At 39.7% G+C, this 23321-nt stretch overlaps 1 protein-coding gene across 5 annotated transcripts in view; it reads left to right on the forward strand.

The window, feature by feature from the left end:
- The window catches only part of DPP6 (dipeptidyl peptidase like 6), a 530216-nt gene that overhangs the window by 394231 nt on the left and 112664 nt on the right, over positions 1-23321 (forward strand). For all 5 annotated transcript variants that reach the window (XM_088158874.1, XM_088158879.1, XM_014872222.2 and 2 more), the window contains exons 4-6: positions 50-144; positions 2426-2500; positions 21680-21732. In XM_088158874.1, coding sequence (XP_088015000.1) covers positions 50-144; positions 2426-2500; positions 21680-21732 — 223 coding nt within the window. The remainder of the gene's footprint in view (positions 1-49; positions 145-2425; positions 2501-21679; positions 21733-23321) is intronic.

Raw genomic sequence — 23321 nt, forward strand, 5'->3', positions numbered from 1 at the left:
ACAGACAATTTCAGGTTTCCTTAATGATCTTTTGTTTTCCTCCTTGCAGATAATGAATTCATTTATAGAAACCAGAATGGCACTGTGATTCTGAGGAATGTCGAAACCAACAGTTCAACAATATTAATAGAAAACAAAAAAATTGTAAGTATTTTCTATGGCAAGTAGCTGAATTTCACAGCTCTCTTGCAGTTGGATCAGTAAAGCAGAAAATGACTTGAGTTTCAACTTCATGTATTGTCAAGGAGAAGCAATTCACTGGTAATACAATGGGCTATGCAGTGATGGATAATGTGAGATTGAACTCCAGCTTTTGTTATTATTCTGCAAGCTCAGTTTCTCTCATACTTCTGGAAAGTATCATATAGAGATTTGCAGCTAGTCTTGCATATCATATATAATTGAAAGATGCACAATTCTCATCTCTGCATGCTTAATAAAAAGGACAATTGATATAATTTACTGACTGTTGTCATTCTCTACATTCCTCCACTCAAATGCTTGTTTTTAATTTGTGAATTTGCTGATTTTTCTTGTCTAATGGTTGAAATGCAACTTCAGTGTATTTTATGAGTAGTGTTGAGGAATAGGAGTGGAGTTGTAACTGAGAGAAATCCTAAGAAATTGTTGTGGGAAGTTAGTAAGTGACTGTTATAATGAATGCAAAGAAAACGAACTCACATCTGATACAGAGTATTGCTTATAGTGATAAAAGTGTTTTGTAGCATTGGTTTTTGTAGTAGATGAAACCAGCATTGTGGCAGAAGTTCGTACATCAATTGTATTAATTATTTTTAGTGAGACAAAGAATTTATCACTGAATTATTATGGCAGGGCCCAGACTTAAATTTCACATACTGCATTTAACCTTCATGCTGTGTCACATAAGCAATCCTCTTTTACCAGAGTTTAACTCCTTTCTTTCCAGTTCTAAGGGCATGGGCTGGCTTCCTTTAATGTCAAGGTCTGATGAAGTCAAATTGCTTCCATTTGGCCTCCGTTTATTCCACCAGTTTTTAATTTTTGCCATTTGTAAGAAAAGCACAGTGCTACAAGATAATCCTACATTTTCATGCCATTCCCACCCTACTGCCTGTTCTACCTCTGTTCCTCTGCCCTCTCAGTAAATACATCTGCAGGTCACCTCCACATTAACCCAGTGCAAGGCTTGCCATTACATTTCACTCAGACACGTTGTCTTTTTCCTCTTCCTTCCCAGCCCTGAGGCAGAAAATTTTTGCTACTTGGTCATGTTTTCCCTTCCCCATGTTATTAACATAAAATCTGTCTTCATGCTGACACTGCTGCTTCCCAGGCTCCCCCATCCTGATGTACACTGGGCCATCAGCCCCTTAGAGAGGTGGTGAGTGCCTCCTCCCTGGAAACCTGGGAATGCTCAGGATCAGCTTGGATGAGACTCTGAGGGGTCTGGGTGAGGATGTCCCTGCTCACTGCAGGGGGTTGGACTGGACAGCCTTTAAAGGTCCCTTCCAACCCAAATCATTCTGTGATGGGGTGACCTGTCCCCTCTGCTTCTGGCTGTCCCTTGGGCTTCCCCCACAGCAAATCCATCCTCACTGGCCTTGGGGAGGACCCTCCCCAGTGGGATGCTCTGTTTTTCCCAATTCCTCTTCCAATTTTGCTCTGTGGGACTCTCTCAAGGACTTACATCTCATTTGTTAGGTGAGAGTGTGAGATTTAAAAGGCAGTGGATGAGTGATGTGTTAGTGGCACCTCTCTTTGACCTTGGTGCCATCTGTGCCAGAAATGCATTATATTGAAACATATTGGGAAGGAGAAACTGCTTCACTACACAAATGAAAAGTGGAGCTGGAAAAAGGTAATTCCTGGCAAGTCGGAGATATTCTGGCATTTCTTCTTGTTAGCAAGATTTACAGTGCTGATTTTTGCACCCAGGTCAGGGTGCACTGGATCATTGCAGCATCCCAAAGACTTCTAACTGGGGAAAACAGAATAGTGTTCCTCTGGGTTATCTTAATTGGGGGCTGTAGTGGTGTCTCTATTACTAATTTGCTCCAGAAGCTATTTACAGTTTTTGATCTCCTGCACCGGCCAATGAATACAGATAATGAGGGGGAATTAATAAATTGCCATTTATCAGAGTTTTCTAACAACCACTGCCTACATCTGCCACCTCACCAGCCACTGTGCAGTAAGATTGTAAGGAAAAGTCTGTGTTTTTTTATATAGCTGCCTGCTCTGAGTCACAATGCATTTATTCTTTCTCTTATGGGTGCCCACATAACATTTCTGGTGTTTGGAAAAAAAAGATATTATATTTTTCAAGACACTTAATTCTGGCAGTATTCTTCATCCTTAGAGAGATGATCATAACAATTAGTTCTAGGTGTTATTAGCTTGAAACCTGAAGCACATTTGTTTCAAAACTGTATTTCTTTTCCAGGTCTCCTTAAAGGCTATCCGGTATGAAGTGTCACCTGACAGGGAATATGCACTATTTGCCTTTGATGTTGAACCTGTAAGTAAACAGATTTGATTTCAAAATACACAGCTAGTCGAAAACTTTTTTTTTTCCCACTTTTATGCCAGCAAGATGATATTTTAAATTAATTGCTTCCTATGAAACAAAGCAAGAAACCCCCTCACTTAGCAATTCTGAGAGCATGTCACACTGCCATCTAGTAGAGGAGAAAGGTATAAATTAGACCACAGAGGAAACACTGTCATTGCCAGGATTTTATAGCCTTTGGGAGAGGGATTGTAAGGACATGTCTTTGCTACTAGGATTTCTATTCCTCTTCTGTGATTTTTTTTCCACAGTGCCTTTTTCTGTCACCCTATAAATTTCTTCCCCAGAACAAAAAGCTACTGTCAGTGTCTCCCACAACTGAAATAATACATTAATTATGGTGTCACCATTCCCAGTGCTGCAGTTAGGCTTGAGCTATCACTTTCATTATAAATCCTTTTCTTCAGAGAGTTAGGTATAAATCATTTGTAAAAAATCACCATTAGGTTGCTACTAAGTTCTGGATTACAGCAATTTTTTTATCAAACTTCAAAATGGAAAAGTGTAATGAGTCATTTTTAAATGATGACCAAAGAATCAAACATGGGGGAAGCAATTCTTCTGCATGAATAATATTTTTGTCTCTCTCAATTCTGCTGGTATAAGGCCTGAAATATTTGAGTGATAGCTATGCTGTACAACTTGGGTGAACTATAAGCCCTATATATTTTGTTTCCATAGTCTAGAATATCACAAATTCTTCAAAATGAAAATAATTAATTGTCTGACAGTTGTAATTGTTTTTTCATAATGTAAATAACGTTTCAGCTGCTAACCAATGGACATTTGTGGGTCCTTTAGGCAGTGGAGATTTTAGCTCTGCTGCTCATCTGATTTCTCTGCTATCATCTTTGGAGTTATTCCTGACTTGGTGCTCTGAAAGTCAGAACAAGCATGCCTGGATTTTAGAAGAAGGGAAAACAAAACTGTATCAGAAACTTTAGGAGTAATTCATAATGATTTTTCCTGGGAAATTACGGGTGGTGTGATTTCACTCACCTGAAGCTTAGCTGAGTTCTAGACAGAGATGGATGGGGAAGTGTTATTTCTACACATGGGAAAGACAGCCCAAAGGTCACTGAGCAAGAAAAGCCTTTCTCTCAAATTTCCCTGCCTTGTGAGCCAGAGATGTTTTGTAAAATTCAGCTCTTTTAGTGGAAATCAGCCTTTGTCTGTGGAAGCCCTGTGCCAACTCTGCTCAGATGCACTGTGCAAGCTGGAAGAGCCCTGAGGAGGGAAGGCTTCCTCAGTTTCACTGAGAAAAAAAAGAAAAAAAAAAACAACAAAAAACCCTCAAAAAAAAACCTCAAACAAAAAAAAAAAAAAAAAAAAAGGAGGAGAAAAAGTTTAATTTCTGAAAAATAGTAAGGAGAAATTAACATTTTATTCTCAGCCTTTGTCCACTGAAAGGACTCTGAAGATCTGAAAGAAGTGGAGTTAAGGGGGCTTTTACAGCCCGGACTTTGTGTTCAGGCTGTGGAGGAATGCTTGATGTGGGCAGTGTGGCAGGAGGGGCATGGGGATGGAAAGGGATGGGCTGGATGGGCTGGATGTGCTTCCTCTTCATCCTCCTCTCTGCATGTCAGAGCTTGCAGACCTGTGAGTTTGAGGTACAGGCAAAACAATGAGTTTGTGTTTCTCAAGATGCCTCTCTGGAGAAGAGAGAGCAGCACACAGCCAGGTGCTCCCTGCATCACACCACACCTTCTTCTAGAAAGGAAAACCCAGGGTGGAAGGCTGGGAACATGGCCTTTGGGAATATTTCAGGATGTGGCTCTCACTGTAAGAGACCATTGCAAATTGTTCAGGTATTCATATATGGCAAGAGTTCCTGAAGCAAAATAAAACAAAACAAATTCCCCTCTTTTATTCCTTTAAGATCCATGTCTATGGAGAAAAGAAATTTTGTTGGGTTTGTTTTGTTTTGGGTTTTGTTTTGTTCTCTTTTGAAGCGTGCTAATAGAGGGGTAGTTGGGTTCAGTCTTGGTTATTGCAGCCTTAAGCAATGATGGGTGGCTCTGTGTATTAAAATGGCAATAACTGTTAAATTACTTCTTCAGCTTTCTTCTCCCTTGGTATGCAGACTGTGGCTACAAATAATTGCATGTTAGTTAGCTCTTCACATTTCTGCATTTCAAACTGTATTCTTGGACAAAATTCAAATTATGCTGTTTTCTGCAACACAAGAAATTGATTAGCAAAGCCTTGGGCAGTTGTCCTTGTTGCAAAGTCAAAAGGAAATTTCAGGAGATCTATTGGCAGAGGACATGTCTTTAAAGTTTAATTCTACAATTTCAAAAAAGGAGCTTTTTTGGAATTATTGCATACTTACTTTGTAGCCATCAGAAATCGTTTCCTTTTTTTTGGCATTTGAAAGTGTGATGCGTTGCCTTTTAATTGTTTGTGAGTATAGATATTTTTATCTTTTTTTTTACACAGTACATTTGTGCTGCTTTTAAATATGTGTATAATATTTTAATATGCACAGTATGAATTAATCATTTGTCTGAATTCTGAAATGAATGGATTCAGCCTCTATGTTCAATACCAGCCAGGAATAAACATCAAAATAGAAGAGCACAATGTGCCACTCCAATGAAGCGGAATATTTTTAAGAAAAGTGCCACAAAGTCATTTCCTTCCAGTAATAGCTGCTTCTGTATTTTCCTATTTATTTGCACAGAAGCATCTCTGCTCAGTGTTGGTCTGGGTGACAGCACTGACACCCACACTGGAATAACAGCTCTGAACTGCCAGACACCTCTTTTGCAAAGACACTGAGGCAGCTAATGTGTGTTTTCCTGTTGTATCACTTCATCGTTTTAAAGGATAATGAATTAAAGCACGTTCCTTAAAATAAATTTCTCCCAGGAAGTTTGGCAGACAGCTGTGAGGCTGCTGTGGGTACACTGTGGCTAGTCTGGCTGTCAGCTTTCATTGTAAATGCTTTTTTTGCAGTGCTTATATTTACAGAAGTTTAATCTTTCAGGCAGCAATATTCTGGGTAAGCCTTGTGCTAATAGGGAGCTTTTCTAACCTTGAACACAGAAGATTTGTTCTTTTTCTGGAAAGGTCACAGGAAAGGCACCAGGCTTCTTTGTCTTAAAATACTCCCACAGTTTTTCTGCTGTTTGTTTTCAGTTTCTTTACACCAAAACAAGGTGCAAGGTGAGGCTGAAACAGCAGAGTGAAATTTCAGGAGAGCACTGTGGAATAAACACCTCCATAGAGAAACTTTGATTTCAAATCATCCTTCACCAAAACAAGAGTGTGGGGCTCTGACAGAGGGTTTCATGACCCCAAAACGTGCATGTTAATGGGGTTTGGCCACAGCAGCTCAGCACAGGGGGTGCAGAGGCTCACAGCTCGTGGCTCCACCAGCACTGATGGGCAAGCTCTGGCTCCCCATGGGCCTCCTGGGGAGACACGTGGGGTTTTGGGCTGGAAGCACCTCTGTGACTACCCCTGCTCTCCAAAAGGGGTTTCCTGAATAGCCAAGTGACAAAGCAACCCTTAAATCTTGTGGCACATCTGTTATTGAGGTAAGAGTAGAGACAAGTAACGAAGGCTTGTGCAGCTTTCTCCACAGTTACCAGTTTGTGTAATGGAATAAAAGAAAGAGGAAATATGTGAGAAGAAAACTTATTTTCTGGAGTGTCATAATGAGATGTTAAATAGTGAATATTTAATTGCCTTTATTAGGAATCAGTGTTGTCGTCATGCAGCGTTGTCATCATTAAAGCTGCCAAAATTCTTAAAACTTTTGCTCTTTGTCTCCAATATCACCAGCCCATTACCGGCTGTTTGTGTCTGTGATTTTGTTTGTGCCAGTTAAAGGCAATTACACTTAGAAATCCTGGTTGATTAGCATGAACCGAACCCCAAAGGCTTCTGAACAAAGTTAGGGCTCAGAGGCTTTTGCAGCTGATACAACACATGCTGTTACCTATCTTGCAGTAAAATAAATGCTCTTTTTTAATCCCAAAAGCTGGAAAGAATTAATCATTGTTGTAATTAGAGCACACTCAATTATTATTTTTTCGCCTGGTTCATGTGGTGAGTTCAGTATTTCTCTTTTCCCTGCCTGTATCTCTAACACGAGTGGTGGGACCAAAGAGAGCTCAGAAAGACCCAGACCAAATCTTAGACTTGGTATTTAGAGTGTAAATGTAGTAAAAAAGCATTATTTATAAAAAGCAACTTATTACTAATGTTTTTGTTACTATTTTTTATTATTTCTCCAAGTCTGGTTATTATTATGTGGAATGAATAGGTTTTGGGCTTATGGTCCAATTACAACCTCATACTAATTTAATTAGTTGTGTAAAATTTAAAATAACATAATGCTTGTTATTTCCAAAACACTAATGGGCATAAATATTAATGAATCCTCCTCACAACATCCTTTTGAGCTAGGTGATAAACATTATTATGATAAATATACCTCTGAAAATTGAACACTGTCATAACTATCATCAGTAATACTGCTCAGATTGTAGTCATGATATTTATTGCTTAATTGAAATGGATTTACTAGGCCTAGAAATAGGCTTACATAAATCTGTTTTTTCTATGGCAATAAATATATTTCAAATTTCTTTTTTTTTCATTCTCACCTAATGTTGTTTTCAGGAACACTGAAAATGTTTAGTGATTTCATGACAAAGTGAGCACAGATAGAATATTTCTTTCATAAAATAATGCTATCTGTTTTATTGATTGTTGTTTAATTTTTGGTGTTTGTTGTAAATTATTAGTTTTTGAGGGAGCTATTTTGAGGTTAAAAGCTTATGTTTATGGTTTTTCATATCCTCTTTTTAATGTGAATACAGTTTTGAATCATTGTTGTTCATAAATCAGAAGGACTCCTCTATTGGAAAGCTGCATAATATAAGGACATTGTTCACTTATATCAAAAGCTGGTGGCTAAAATTAATTTTTCCAACATTTTCAAGCCTAAAGCACTGTGACTTCTACACCTGTGAGAAACAGTTACTGTTATTAGGATAAATAATGGATTAGGATAAAGCACTTACTAAATAAAAAAGAAGAAAAGGACTCAATCCAAATACTGTTTATATTAGTTAAAATATTTCTGTTATTACATTTGTGCATGTGTGTATCTTCAAGCAGACTATCTTCTCTTTTCTCAATTCACCAACTGTATGAATGTAGTTGTGAATGAAGAATGAGCTGTATGACTGTAGTCATGCAGTGGTTTTTTTTAATGAGTAAAGTTATTAATTAATTAATTTTCAGGAAAGCAACATCTTCAGTTACTTCCCATAGAAATAAATATTATTAATACCATTCAACTAATCTTTAATATTTCATTAAAATGCTCTCAGCTTCTGAAAATGGCAGCATTTTTAATGTGTGTGCCTGTGTGGGCTTTCAGTGAGGTTGTTCTGGGGTTTCAGGGCTGAAGGTGGGGACCACTTTCCTTTCTCCTTCTTCTTACAGATCCTGCTTTGAGTGATATTATTTTAACAGCCAAGATCAGTAGTGTGAATAACCTTGTTTGATAAGTGCTGTTTAACCCCTTTGTGGCAGAAGAGCAGTGCTCCAGCTGCATGTGCATAACTAAAGCTGAGGCTTGTGTGTCCACAAGTGTTGCACGAACAAGAATGTGCTAAGAGTACAGCAGAGGTTAATTTTGTGGGTGATAGTTTATTTTGGATTTGAAGCTGAAGCAGCAGCTTTTGTTTGACAACACTTAGAGGCAATATTTTCTTTTAAAAGGAAATTGTTGTGGTAATTTTTAATTATGAATCTGGTCTTTCTGAAAGACAGCCTATCTTTTCCAATCTCAAACCCACCCTGAACAAATTCTGTCATCTTGTTTTTTACAAGAAAAACAAATCAGAATTTTCTAAGGCATCAGAGAAGGTTGATTCAAGAACATTCCACACTCCCATTTGCTATTTCTGTTCAACCTGAGGGAATCTATCTAAGCCAGGAGATCAGCTCTTCATGGTCACCTTTCATTGAATAATCCAAAGCTGCTCATTCATGAAACCCCAGCAGCTGGGAGGTTTCCCTACCAGTGAATCTCAGCACAAGCAGGAGCAGCAATATCTCTGTCAGACGTACCAATGTTGCATGTTGCTATCAGTAATTGTTTCAGGCTAATTAATATTTGATATCTGCAGTGGCACAGAGAGAGAGGGAGGTTTGCCACACCACTCTCGAGGGATTCATGGGTTTTCAAAACTCTATTACAGAGCTGTGCAAACATTGCCTTCTCAGGTGTCCTCAGTCGTGCCTTCAGCAGCAGGGCCCTTCTGATGCCAAATATTCCTGGCTGTACATGCTTATAAAATTAAAAGTTATTACCATAGGAGGGTGGATACCCACTTTAATTGAATAAACATGTTATTAAATGGTGAGAGTATTTGTTTTTCCTGCTCAGCAGTCAACACTCCACCAATTTCTGTCCCATTGTTTGTTTTGAATAGAAATTTTTGGACACAGTTACAGGCTAGTGGAACAATAATTACTGACAAGTTTAATCCCAGAGTTTTCTTTTGAGGAAGAAACTACAGAAACTAATTTCACGTTGCTAAATTTCAGGGCCAATTTTGGACTAACACAGGGGAAGAAAACCAGTCAAACCTATTCTTTATTTGGTTTGGAAGACCCTCATGGTTTATTTGAAATCCTGACAAAGCACATAAACTGTGCTCTTTTATGTAGCCTGAATGTTCTTTGCTTTTGACAACAATTCTTCTGCTTTGGAACAGTTTGATTTAATGAGAAAAAAAAATAGTTTAAACAAGAAGATAGAGGGGAGTTAGGAAAAAACCAAATATACTGTAGGGACATTTTGGTTGTTAGGATCCTTGAGCCATGGAGTAATGGGTTCTTATTTAAAATTACGGGTCTGTCGTTGTAACTCAGTAGAAACTGGAATTAAAAAAAAAAAAAGAAGTGGAATGAAAAGACACATCCTGAGTCTGCATACTTTGTCTTTGCTTTCCTCTCTTAATAAAAGGGAAAGGACAGACACTGAGTGTCTGCAAGGAGGAATGGCTGGGTGGGGGCTGCTTGTGTCTATTATCTGTGGAAAATACGTTTGCACCCCTAAAATGCAAAGAATGTGCACTCTCCTCATCCTCAACAGGTATTTTTGGAGTGAGATCATCTCAACATTGAAGGAACCTGATCTAGTAGAAGGTGTTCCTGCCCATAGCAGAGAGGTTGGAGCTGGATGATCTCCAAACCCAAACCATTCTATGGTTTCTCATTGGCAGCCACCATGGTGACTCAGGACCTGCAGCTCTTTAATGGCCCAACAATAAAACCACTTTGGATACCAGATCTTTAGCTCTATTGTTTTTGAGGGATGTTTCCAGGGGGAAGTCTGTGCTTCTGAAATGATGGTCTGGGTGCATTCATAAAACACAACAGGATGTGTTTGCCTGAGCTGGGAAGCAAAGCTCAGCACAGCTTGCAGTGCTCCATCCCAACACTCCAGTTTTGCTGGTTCCTGCTCCCTGTGTAGCAATGATTTTGGTAAAACTGCACCAAACCCCAATTTCTTACCAAGTCTCCATTCTCTCCACTCCAGGGACTGCTTAGTCTGGTCATTGCAACAAAATACTCTGCATGAAATGTAGAGCATTAAAAATTTGAAATGCAGAGTGTTAAAAGCTGAGTCTGCGGACTTCAGCTTTCCTATTAAAACAATGAATTCCTATTAAAAACAATGGCTTAAACCCTTGCTGTTCTCCTAATAATGCAGATAAATTTAATTAGAAGTAAATCCAAAGCCTCCTGAATTGAGCTGGGAGATTTCAACAGAAATTGCACAAACGTGACTGAATGCAAAATTGTTTTTCAGACTAAGTTGGACAGCCTTGCTTATGTAGCAAAGGCCAATAAACTGTATCCTGCATTTATTCACAGGCACAGATACACATCAGTAAACTGAAAAGCAAATCCACAGTTCCAGGGAAGACTAGAGGAGCATCAAAACTCAGAAAAAATTAGCCTGTCATGCAAAAGAACATAGGTGTGTTATGTATCAGTATCAGCTATCTGCAGTCTTCCTCTGTAAATATTTTCTTTAGTAAATGAGATTTTCATCAAGCAGGGAAGAAAAATAAAAAAGCCTCAAGGCAAAACACTGATACAAAAAGAATCCATTTTTCTTAGCTTGCATAAGGTTATATTTCTCATTCTGCTTCCTTTTCTGAAGGAAAGAAAGTAGAAGAAATATAAGTTGTATAGATGAGCTAACTCGAACAAACTGGTAGAGATTAATGTCCTAATAAGATTCACAAAATGTCTTCAAAATAAATTTCAATTTGTTTTTTAATAAAGCCTTCATTAGATAATGTACAAGGTTTCCTAGATAGTCAAATTCAGATGGACATCAGTAAAATATTCACAGTTTTCTTTCTTGCACTTGTATGGGAATCTATCTTGGTGAAACTTGGGGTAACTTTGCTTTACAAGGAATGAAATAAATACCAGTATGAAAATTTTTTAAAAAAAGAAATCTAACAAATAATTAGATTCCTTGCAACATAGAGAGACTTCTGAATTACATTAGAGATGAGCTCCTGCTTTTTAGCTTAAATTAGCTTCCTATGTTTTTAGGGATAATGAACATCCTGGTTTGTGCTGGATTGTAATAAGTATAGAAAATGTTAAGGAAGAAATATATTAGGAAGAGCATACAAAATGAGAAAACAACAGTGAGTTTAAAAGCTTCAGAAAGCAAAACTAGAAGGAATTTGATTCAGTGTCTCTGCAGAAACGTAGGAAGCAGTCTATAATCTGATTTTTCTAATTTCCAGTCCTTTTAATTTTTAGATCACTGAAATAGTAAAAAAAACATATATTTAGTGCCCTCTTCTGGAAAAACAGCTCTTGCTATGCAGGGCACCCAGTGAAGTTTCTGTACTCAGAAATGCAAATCTTCTGAGGTAAATGCTCTCCTTTTTAGCCAAGTTACATGCCTAAATCCAAGGAGTGTGTGGCTCTCTGTATTTACCCTGAGCAAGTGCCTTTTATCTCTTTAACTTCCTGCAGAACTCTGCTTTTACCAGCTTGATGTTAAAACCAATAATTAAAGTTCCTCCTTGGGCAGCCAATGACCCAGATTTGAAAATGGAATCTTCTATTCTTTTTTCTTCTCTTCTCTGCTCAAAAGAAGCTCTTTCTTAAAAAGGGAGAGGAATCAAAGGGCTTTAGCCATGTCTTTAAATGCAGAAGTCCTCATATTTTTGCATGCAGGAGTGGAAGAGTGGTGCTGTTGCTGGCAGTGCTGTGAAGGGTCCTGCAGCAGGCAAGGAGCAGGGCAGGTTCTGGGCTCCTTCCTGTGCCCTGTGCTCTCCCCCTGCTTTCCAGAGGGATGCTCAGCATCACCACAGACTGTTCACCCCATGGAGGTTGCCCACAGCATCACAAAGATAACACAAAAAATGTCTTCCTGCCTTCTATGTGGTTTCAGTTTGTTGTCTTTATGTCAGAATATAGAATTGTATCCTCCAATGAATTAAATCTGTGTCTACATTGAGATACAGCTCTGAGTCTTCTGATCTCATATGGAACTGGAAAACGAATCTTTCACTGAACAGGGAGAGGATTTTTGACCAAGGTTCCTTGCATACATCTGAGTATTTTAATTTCTTTCACATCACAACATTTTAAACTGTTGCTCTCTAATGCTTTCTGATGGGCTCATCTTTCTTGTTTCAGATTATTTTCTTTGAGTCTTCTAAAAGTGCCCTGAGCCTAGGACCAACTTTAAAAATTTCAATGCCAGTGGTAACTTCTTTATAGTATTCACATTCTCAGCTGCTACAGTAGAAAAAAGCAATTTTTTCATGCTAAGAGTAAATCTTAGTAAAAATAACATATGCATTTGTTCTGTAGTTGTTAATTTCTGCCTGTAAAGTGAATTATTTAAAAATGAATAAATTAATTAGATATACTAAGCATTCAGCACATTTTCATGGCTTGCTTCTCACATAATTGCTACAAAGCTTTACCATTTGCATTGTAAACTTCAAAAAACAGAGGCTTTTAGAATATTTCCACAGTGTCCTCACAGCTCAAGAAATGTTTATTTGAAAGAAGGCATTATCTAATGTTTCATTAAAATCTGTATTAAGCACTGATTTCTCATGCTGTCCTTCAGCCCTCAGACTTGCAACAAAGACAATGAAGGTGAGAGTCAGTCGAGTGAATGTGGATGTGAGCCCTGTAAATTCCCACCTCCACCAGCTATCCCAGGCTGCCTCTATAAACAGTATAATTCAGGGTGTAATTCCAAGGCTCAAATAAACATCAACGGCTGCTGAGAGGGATCATACCTCACACAAGCTTTTGGCACCATTGTTTGGGAAAAGGGAGCTGCTGCATGGGTTTGTAGGTGCAAAAAGGGTAAATGCTCATAAAGAATGACTGGAGAGGTCAGGGGCAGGGACATCCCTCAAGGCAGACAGCTTGAGAGAGGCACTCCAAGTGACAAAGTGCAAGAGCTTGGGAAAGTATTCTGGGAAAGGATGTCTGTAAATCAGATAACTGCAGTCTTCTGTCTGAATTGGCCAGGGTCTGGCCCAACACAGTGATTATTATGATCCCAAATATTCCTAGAGATTCATGGTTGTGTGTTTCTGTGGGTGTGTTTGTATGGATGTGAAGGTGTTCTATGTTTCCTGGATTTGGGATAATTGCTATCTCCTTTTAAAACTTGTATTTGGCCTCAAGCTGCTTTTGTACTTGTAATACATAATAATGTTTGTTGAACTTTTTCTTCTTTTCCTTAGATATATTGTTTGGTGTGTTAGAATAACAACTGCATACTACATAATTTCATTCTCATTTCCAAGTTTCTGAATAGAGGATGGGAGGGGAAACCTGGGAGTTTACATCTGTGATGTGAATATTGATAAAAGTTTAAAAATATCATCAAGAGATGAGCTCCTTATTGATAACACCCATTCATAATTCTTTGTAACTTCATCGCAGCTACTTCCCAACAAGCTGGGCATCAACAAGTGCACAAAGGCTGGTACAAAAACCCTACAGAGTGCTTTGCAGCTCCCATTTTATTTACCAGTTAAAAAGGGAGCAGTCGTCCTTTAAGGCAGTGTCTGCAAGGGCTTTGTGGTGCCAGGGAAGCGCTGTGAGGGACAGGTGGCTCGGGAGCAAAAGGAGGCTTTTGTAATTGCTTGGCAGGGCAGAGCTGTATTAGAGAGCAGCAGCAGTTGGCAGATTGGATTAACGCTCTCCGAGGGGTGAGAGCTGGCACACGAGCTGGATGTTAATACCTGCAGCCTGAGCTGCTCCTGGAGCTGCATTAGTAACAAAAAGGAGCATCCACTCCACTCCACTCTGTCACACAGTCATAAATCCTCAAACCGGCCTTCAAATTCCCTTCTGGCCTTGTCAGCAGTATAAGACTCTCAGAAGTGTAATTTGCAAACTAATCTTTTAATAAAGAATTATTATCATGAAGCAACTGAGATGGATAATCAGTTTGTGGAAGGTGAATTAGCAGCATTCTCTTACAGCACGGCAGTCCATCCATTACTGTGGAGGATGTTGCCATCACACTTTATTTACGGTTGTTTTGCAAACCTGAGATGGGATTATTTGAGAAGGAATAACTCCTTGGCTTTGATGTTTCAGAGACCTTTGGCTTGGTGCTTGGAAAATCAGTTTCTAATCCCAGCCCAGCCTCTGTATGTTTGTGGGAGAGATTTACATATTAACCGTGCATGCTGCCTGTGGTGCATGGCCCTGCCACAATCAGCTTGTATTAGAAATGCTTCCAAAATGCAAGTCCCCATGGCAGGAATCTGCTGTCCCTCCCTGGTGTCACCTTGGTGTGAGATTGCTGTCCAAGAAAGCTTCTCTGGTGTGGGTAGCAGGGTATTCACAGCCCTGCATGGCTGGAGAAACTCTCCTGGTTGTCCTTTAAACAACAAGGACAATGATTTAATTTTCAGTCTTAAGAGATTAAATTGTGAAAAGATCTGCAAAATAGAGACATGTCCTGGTGATCCACTGCTTCTTATATTATTTCCTTCTTCCAAATCAAATGCTGAAGTTTCTTCCTGGCTCTGGAGACATGCAGTTGCTGATTTCCTATGGCACTGGGTATGAGGGGAGCAGTTCCTGTCCCTCCCTGGTGTGATTGAGATGAGGCACAGACTCACTGGCTGTCTCTGAGGCACTGACAGGTTGGTGTTGGCTGTGTCACCCCAGCCAGGCACAGTTACACTGCTGAGTCAGGATCCTTCCCTCCTCTTTGCAATAAAAAGGTTTACTTCCCTTAACAACTCTAATACATGCATTCCCCAAGTATTTATATTCCTCCTTTTGCACAAACGTTAAATTAATTCCTCTGGAATACAGAGACAAATACAGCACAGTCATCCAGTTACCAAATTCTCTGTATGTTGATTGATTCAGAGACCCCCTTCTTCTCGTCACCTTCCTTGCTCAAACCCATTTCCCCCATCCTGAGCTCCCCAGACTGTCCTGGAGTGTCCCAGCAGTGCCAGAGTGCCCTTTCTGTGGCTGTGAGAAATCACACATGTGGCTGATCAGCTGGATAAGGCACAGTGGGTAAGAGCATCCCAAATCAGGTGTTTGATGACAGCTGTGGGTTTTTGGCTGCCAGCTGAACCAATGCTCAGGAAATGCATAGCATTTCATTATGGGTTTTCTAATTTATCAGAAACACGAAGAGAAATGGGCAGAGTTCCTTAGAGGGCTGTACAAGCAGGTTGACACACAGCATGAGACTGTACTGGAGGAATGATAAAGTATAAAGGGATAATTCAATGCAGGGACAAAAGAAAATATCCTGTCTCAGAAGAAAGCAAAATAGGTCAGTATCACAATGAATCTGAAAGGTGAGAATGTTGAAGACACCTCAAATTATACAGCTTTATTGATTTGTTTTGTTCTTGTTAGCAATCGAGATTCAGTGAGTGCAGGGTACAAAATACCAGTATGGATTTCGGTAGTTTTTCTTTTTTTTTTATTGCAGTGACACAAAAGGAAAAGACAGCATGATGTTTCTGAGAGAATCTAATTCCAAGCTGGTTACTATGGAGTGCCTATTAGCAGTAAAATAAAATCCTTTGCAAAAATAGTTGGGCTGAGGAGAGTGCTGCTGACCATTCTGTCTCCACTGAGGGAAAAAATGAAAATATCATTAACCAACCATGCCTCAGCCAGACGTAACCCCTTGTGCTCTAAATCACAAATAGAGGAGAGAATTAAAGTACAAAATCTGAACAAAACATTACACAGAAGTTGGTGGTCAGGTACAGGAATGGAGTTTTCATCCCTTTGGAGAGCCAGTTCAACATGGAATGGCAAAAGAAGGATTCAAGAGAAGGGTTCAATGAAATGGTATCATAAAAATTTTTGATCAAGGCAAATGATGTTGACACATTAAGTGAAAATTCAGTTTTTAATGTTGACTTTCATAAAAGATACATAATACTCTTCAAAAAGGTGCAGCAGCCTGCTTTAATCCTCCATGGACTACCATAACAGATTATGGCACTGAGGTATTTTTAGTCAAATAATTATCCTTTTCTCTCCTGGAAGATCTGTATGAACAACACAGTTACCCTGTGAAGTGAACATCAGATTTGCCCATTGATGACTGACCAATAGAAGAACCCATGTGACAGTGTGGTACCCTTTACACACGTGGTATGTCCATGCAGGATGAGGAAACACAATCTCTGGCTAATATTTGCTTGGTATTTTCCTCCTGAACTTGTTTTCCCCTCCCTTTCACACCATTGTCAGAAAACAAGGTACAAAATACATGAGCTATTTGCCAATGCACAGCAGCAGCCTTCCTGCATTCTATTTTATTCTCTTTTCCCTGTTAATCTGTCAGCTCCAGAGCCTGGTTAAATATCACAGATACTAAAGGTCAAATGGCAAATCATATTTTACCTGCATATTTTGCATCACAGTGTTAGTTACTGTTTAAGGGCGCCAAGACCATTTTGAAAGGTGGAATATGTAATTATGTCAAATGTTTGGGATTGTTCAATTGGTTTGGCATCCGTATGTGCATTTGAGGATTTTTCTGCTTATAGCAGAAGTAGGAAAATGGGCTGTATAATCTATTTCCAGCAAATGTCTTTTTAGAGACTCTTTGTGGGAAGCCCTTTTAATGGATCTGCCAGTTCCTGTTTCACCAACCACTTGTGATATATTTTTACTGTCTTACTACACAGTGTAAAAGCAGATACATTCTCGAGACAACCTGGGTCTGTTAAGAATCCTGAGCGATCTATTATTTGTTGATATACTTTATTGTTACAGAATAAAAAATTAGTCATTTTACCCAGATAAATCCTGAGTGCTTTATGATTAATTACATTAAAATATATTCTTGCTATTTTCAGGCTTTACCAAACTGTTGTACACTTTTCTTTCTGATAACTATTTGCTGTATTCATTTTTATTTGGGAGCGCTGGGATGGCTTTTTGGATTAAATGTGTAATTCCTGAAAAAGAAAGACACTAAACACTGGAAATTTTGTATTTAGACTTGCAAGCTGCAAACAGCTTGCACTTCTGCTGTGTCCTGTACTGGTCCCTTAGGAGCTGTAAGCTTTATGGGATTTTTTTGTGAGTTTCCTGGGTAATTCTTTAATATAAATAACACTACTGTACAAAGGGCCAGGTGGCTCTATGGAGCCATTTAGAAAATGAATGCAAAGCATGCTTTATTCCTGTATTTATCAAGTAAGTAACAATCATGAGCTCATGGCAGCCAGTCCACCTGGGTCTAATCCCAGATCCACGAGCTGTTTTATACTCTGGGTAGTAAGACTCTAAATCAGCTGTTTTGGTAGAAAAGCCTGCTGGAAGATGAGTGGATTGGGCTGATTTGGGGAGCCTTCTTTCAAGGGCTTTTCCCCCCCTTTCTTTGTTTGTAAACCTCCTTGAAATGAGGTGCCTCTTTTTAGTATTGATTCAGCACCCTGTCATGCAGACATTAAAGAAAGACTTCCATAAATGCTGATTGTTGCTGGTGCTGGCCTGGTATCAGCCCACAAAGTGAGACAGGAACTGGCAGACAGAGGAGATGGAAATGTAAACCAAACTCTTTCTTATTTTCTGATGCTTGTGATAAACCCTCAGCAGGTAGTGCAGTCTTTCATACCAGAGCCATAAGGTGCTGAAAATCCATTTCACACATTTCTTGGATATATATTACATATTTCTGCAGTTACTGTGGGGCAGAAATAAGAGCTATAGGTTTTAATTTAAAGTATATGAAGAGTTGCAATGAATAAATGAATCCAAATCCACTCTATGCTTAAATAGCATACAGTTTCTATTTCAGTAAGCCCTGCTGGACAAGGGCCTGTAGGATACTTGTTAATATACTTTATTGTTAGAGAATAAGAACCTGTAGGAAACAGCCCTTACACAAGTGCTTCCAAGGAGACATTCCCATTCACGACCTACCTTGGTCTGTAGTGACAGAGCACAGAAATTGCTTCTTCCATTTTGTTTCTGTGCCTTGCTGGAACCACAATTTCCCTGTTCCTTTGGAATTTGGTGGTGTGGGAGAGGCACATGCTGCTGCTCCATGTGCTGCAGTCAGTATTTCCATTTCTGCTGTCATCTGACCAGGTCCAGGTTTCTTCTGTTGTTTGCATAAAACAAGGTCAGTGGCTTCACAACAAGGTGTTGTCACATATAATCAGCCCTGCATTCTTCTGAATTTCAGAGAGATAATTGCCTTTCCAAGACTTCAATGGAACAGACAGATCCGTCTCTCAGTCCCTTTATGATTTCAGTGTAAACATGCACGTGTTGCAGAGCATAATTTACATTGAAAGTAAACGAGATCTGTGCTGTGACCTGGGATGAGAAGCCCAGTGGGAGAGCGTTTCTGGCCCAATGGTTTTGTGATAATGACTTTTACAGCACTTGTTGGTGACAGCTGGCATGGGAGCTTCTGTGACCTGCTTGTGGTGATACCCAGAGCCCTTCAGAGCACCCTCAGACCTGTTCTGTGTTAGTGGGATGGCTTGACACACAGAGTCTACAGAGCAAAACAATTGCCAAAACCTCTGCTACCCCCAAATATGCCTCTCTGCTGACAGGAGCTGTAATTCTTCTGGAACCCAGCTAAAAATCAGGGCTGAGAGCATCAAATCAGCCAATGGCTTTTACCACACTCTTTGAGAGAAAAAGGGAACACAGAGCTTACACATCTTTTTTTTGTTGGTCAAGCCTCAAACACAGATGAGTTTCTTGAAGTGAATACTAACTTTTAACTGGTTAATGGAGCTAATGGATTAGCTTTCCATTCTCTGAGGCTTAGTTTCGATTTTGGAATACTCATCTTTTCCCTGCAGTTTTCTTTGCTGTGGGGTTTTCCTCCTAAATAAATAGCTAAATTCATCTTGACCGCAGCAGAAATTTAGTAGAGATAATAAGTAGACATAGCCATCCTCTCAAAAAGTTCAGTTAACTTCATTTAGTTTGTATATCCAAGAGAAAAGCCGCCATTTAATTTCTCAAAAAGACATAAAGTGATTTTTCTCTTGGATTCTTGTCTGCTTAGTACCATTGCTGTCAGAGTATTTTCTAAATAGGTTTGAAATAATTGGGCTGAGAGAGATTTTTGAGCTGCATGTGCTTATGTCCGTAGCAACTTTAATATTAATAATAAATATCTGATCCTGAAATCTTTGCTCATACAAATAGTTCTTTCTTATGTAAGCAAACCTATGTATTGTAAGGATTTATCTGAGAAAATTTTACTCCTGTGAGTGAACTCTGCCAGCTGCAAGCCTTTGAAGTCTTCATTCTATAGCACAGCTGATGTGAGATATTTTAGAGTCTGGCCAAAGACCCAAGATGATGACAAATGACATTCAGAAAATAAAAGAGCTCTTTGAGTGTCCTGCAACTTTTGTTTTCCTCGGTCATAAGCTCTCTCAGAAAAGAAAATGTTGTGCCTCAGTCTCCATTAATGCCTCTAAGGCAGCTCTGAACTCTCCAGCAGGGCTGTAGGACTCTGCACCACAAGCAAGGACATCAGCAGTTGTCCTGCTCAAAACTTCCCTGGCTGTTTCTTTTCCCTCCAGCCTGCCACGTTTTTCAGTTTTCCCCTGAAGGCATCTGTTCATACTCATTTTGAGGGGCTTATGCCTCTGTTACCTGACAACACAGCATGGTTTATAATCTTGAACCATCCCAGATCAGAATTTATATATCTACATCATTTTCTCCAACCTACTGTCAGGATTTTGGAAGACAAAAGCATCTCAGGATTTAATGACAATGGATTACCAGGTTTTTCAGCTCTGTAGGCAGATTCAGTCTTCTAGTGTTTTTTCTTTAAGGAATTATATCCATTTTAGGACTTCATCAAAGCTGGAATAAACTGTAAGGCTGCATGCATCAGCCAGGTCTCAGGTATCAACATCAGAAGATTCAAGAGCTCTTTGGTATGATTGGGTAAGGATGAGAAAATGGTAATTTGTTTGACATCATCTGACACAGGTGGATCTAAAGAGGACACTTGTACTAAAATAAATACTGGCTTGTGGTGAATTCACTTGTCTTCCAATATCCTGATACCAACACACCAGAGAATCACCTTGCATGAAGAGTCCTTATGGAGCTGAATGCCTGAAAGGAGATAGGATTTGGGGATGTGACCTCATGATGTCCTTGTAATGCGGGGAGTGAATTGCACAGGGAAGAAGGAAATCACATCAATCCAGCATCAGTCTCTGCATTTCATAGGTAGAAATCCAGTGCTTTCACCTCTGTGCCTGTTTTTCAGGGAGCTCATGCAGTACTGTAAGGATTCAGTGTTTGGTTTCAAATTGTAACAGAGAAGTTTGATTTGGTGTTTACAGGATGATGTACCTCTTGTTTATTGATGTGCCTCGTGTTTATCTGCCTCTTCACTCAGACCCCCGAAGCTGCAGGGCTGTTCTAGACACCACTGTGCAGGTTTGCCCTCCAGAGGGGCAGGGAGTGAGTCATGCTTGCTTGTGATACTAATGATGTGTCTGGCATGGCCCCTGCTGGGGCTGGCAGCACCACCCAGGACATCTCATGCTTTCTTGGCATAAGCATAAAAAAAAAAAATACTTGTGCAAAAACAGAGTAGCCTAGGAAAAAATAAAAATGATCAAACTTGCTTGGTGAAGCAAGTATTCAATTTCTCCTTTGTCCTCTGGGACAGGATGCTTTCTGAGAGCTGCTGAACAGCCAAAATGGTTTTTAAGATTTAAGTAGAATCCAAATGAAATGATTGCTAGGAGATTTGATTAGTTGCATATAGTAACAGGACAGAATTTCAAAAAGTGACGCCCTGTATAAATGTGCATAAAATGATTCATATTTAGACCTTTCATGCTGGTCCTGACTCCTGATCGCTGTAAGGGACTGCTGTCACCAGTGGAAAATCACCACCTCTTAAATCACTGGCATTGACTCTGGTGTTATTATTTACTACTTAGAAAATAAGTAATAAACTGTCTCCCTGTGAGATGAGCTGCTGTGCAAGCTGGCCAGCTCCTCCCCAGGGCCCACAGAGAACAGATTAGTATGAAGATGCAACTTAGCAGGTCATGGAAACATGAGGTCAACTTTATGCTTTGACTTAATACAGTTTTATTTCCTGACTGACAGGGGCTTGACAACCTGCTCTGATATCGCCCAGCACTGCTCCCTGTTTTATTTATGTGGAAATAAAGCAAAAAAAAAATCCATGCCTTGTGTCTAGTTCTAATGATGGAGAATGTCTCCAGCTGACCAAGGTGTCCTCATTAATGGCTGTTCTATATTTAGCCTTTGCAGAGCCCCGTGCCCCCAGTTTAATCAAAGACCTGGTAGCCATGGTAACAACACCGAGCATCTGGGTGTGTGCGATCTGCCAAACACCGAAATAAAGCACAGGATGGAAAACACACAACAGCTTTAAGTGGATTAATGCATTGTTCTTTTCTACTACAGATTTTGAAGTGTTTAGAAGAGCTTCTCAGCCACAAATGCTAGACTATTTTTGCAAAAAAACAATCCCTATTAACACAGGTGACAATTACTAATCTCTTTTTTTGTTGTTGTCTTTTTCTTAATTTTGTTTTGCAGGTGTATCAGCATTCATATACAGCATATTATGTCCTCAGCAAAATACCTCATGGGTAAGCAATTTTTCAATGACTTCATTTAAAAACTCAGCCATTAAGAATCCTGGAAAATAATGTGTATTGTGACAAATGGTTTCCTGTGACAGCCCTTTGCAATGGCCTGGCTTTCAGCTGCAGCATCCACTGTGCTGTGTGCTGTGCAAAAGATGACGAGGTCTGGAAACAGAAGCACTCGGCTTCCCCCAGAGAGTCAGACTACATGAATTTCATATTCCAGATTTCAGGGTTTTTGTGTAGAATATAGATGTGGTGGTGTCTGGCTGAGAGCCATGGTTGGCCACTCACCAGAGCACGGGAGAGGAGAAGGCTCTGGGCACACCTTAATGCAGCCTCTCAGTGCCTGAAGTGAGCTGGAGAGAGACTTGCTACAAGGGCATGGAGTGTTAGGACAAGGCTTCAAACTGAAAAAGGGCAGGTTTAGACTGTGCATTGGGAATAAATTCTTTCCTCTGAGTGTTAAGCAGCCTGGCACAGGATGCCCAGGTCTTGGCTGCCCCATCCCTGGTCCAAAGTAAGGCTGGATGGGGCTTTGAGCAACCTGGTCTGGTGGAAGGAGTCCCTACCCAGGGCAGGGGGATTGGAAATGGATGACTTAAGGTCCCTTCCAACCCAAACCATTCAATCATTCTATGATTCTTTAGCTTTGATTAGTGGCAGGGGTTTTTTAATCCTTCTTTTTACTCTTTGTCTTCGTGGTGCCTGTGGTTCCAACTCCATCACCCAACCACTCATCACCTGCCTTGCTTTTTTTAGAATTTAGGGTTAGAGTTTCTCTTAGGGTCTACCTTCTTTTCCCTTAAAAGATGAGTTCTTTTCCTATATGCAATCCAGGCAGGGGCCCAGCTGGTCAGGAAGGGGATACCACCATACCAGAGTCACATGTAGGCATATGCTGGACCAGAGCATTTCCATAGCACCAATGGAAATGTATAACTTACACAGCAAAATTCCTCAATTCATTGTTACTAAATATGAAGCTAAAAGCCAGGAATCTGCTGCCAGGTTGTGTGTTTTAAGGTGATAACTGTGCAGAAATGATTAAAAGGATCAATGTAGCTGTCCTCTGCCCTTTCTGTACTGCACTGCACACGACTCTCTTAAATACTTGCCAAGAGTCTTCAAGGTGCCATTACTATACATTATGGCCAAACAGACAGTAGGTGTTTTGGATCTTTGAAATAGCTGGAAAACAGGCAAGATTTTAAAAGCTATTTCTGGTTTGTATGCAAGGTGATTACAGGATCACCAGGCAACTCAGGCTGAAAACATTCTTCCAGGGTCCATCCTCCTGCTCAAACCAGGTTACTGAGAGGTTTATCCAGCTGAATTTTAAAAACTTGCAGGGGTGGGGACTTTAAAATCCTTTTTTTTTTTTTTTTTTTTTTTTGGTACAGTAACCAGTGGGTTTAACAATGGAGAAGTACAGATATTAAGACATCTCTCGTTTTTTCTGCATAAAAATCCTCAAGGATTTTTCTCAGCAATACTATTCCACACACATCCACACACAAAACAAAAAATTAACAGGAGAAAACAAACAAACCACAAACCCACAAAAAAACTGCAACTCCCAAACCCCCTCA

The sequence above is a fragment of the Sturnus vulgaris genome, chromosome 1, assembly GCF_052056855.1.
Source record: "Sturnus vulgaris isolate bStuVul1 chromosome 1, bStuVul1.hap1, whole genome shotgun sequence".
In the NCBI taxonomy this organism is placed as follows: domain Eukaryota; kingdom Metazoa; phylum Chordata; class Aves; order Passeriformes; family Sturnidae; genus Sturnus; species Sturnus vulgaris.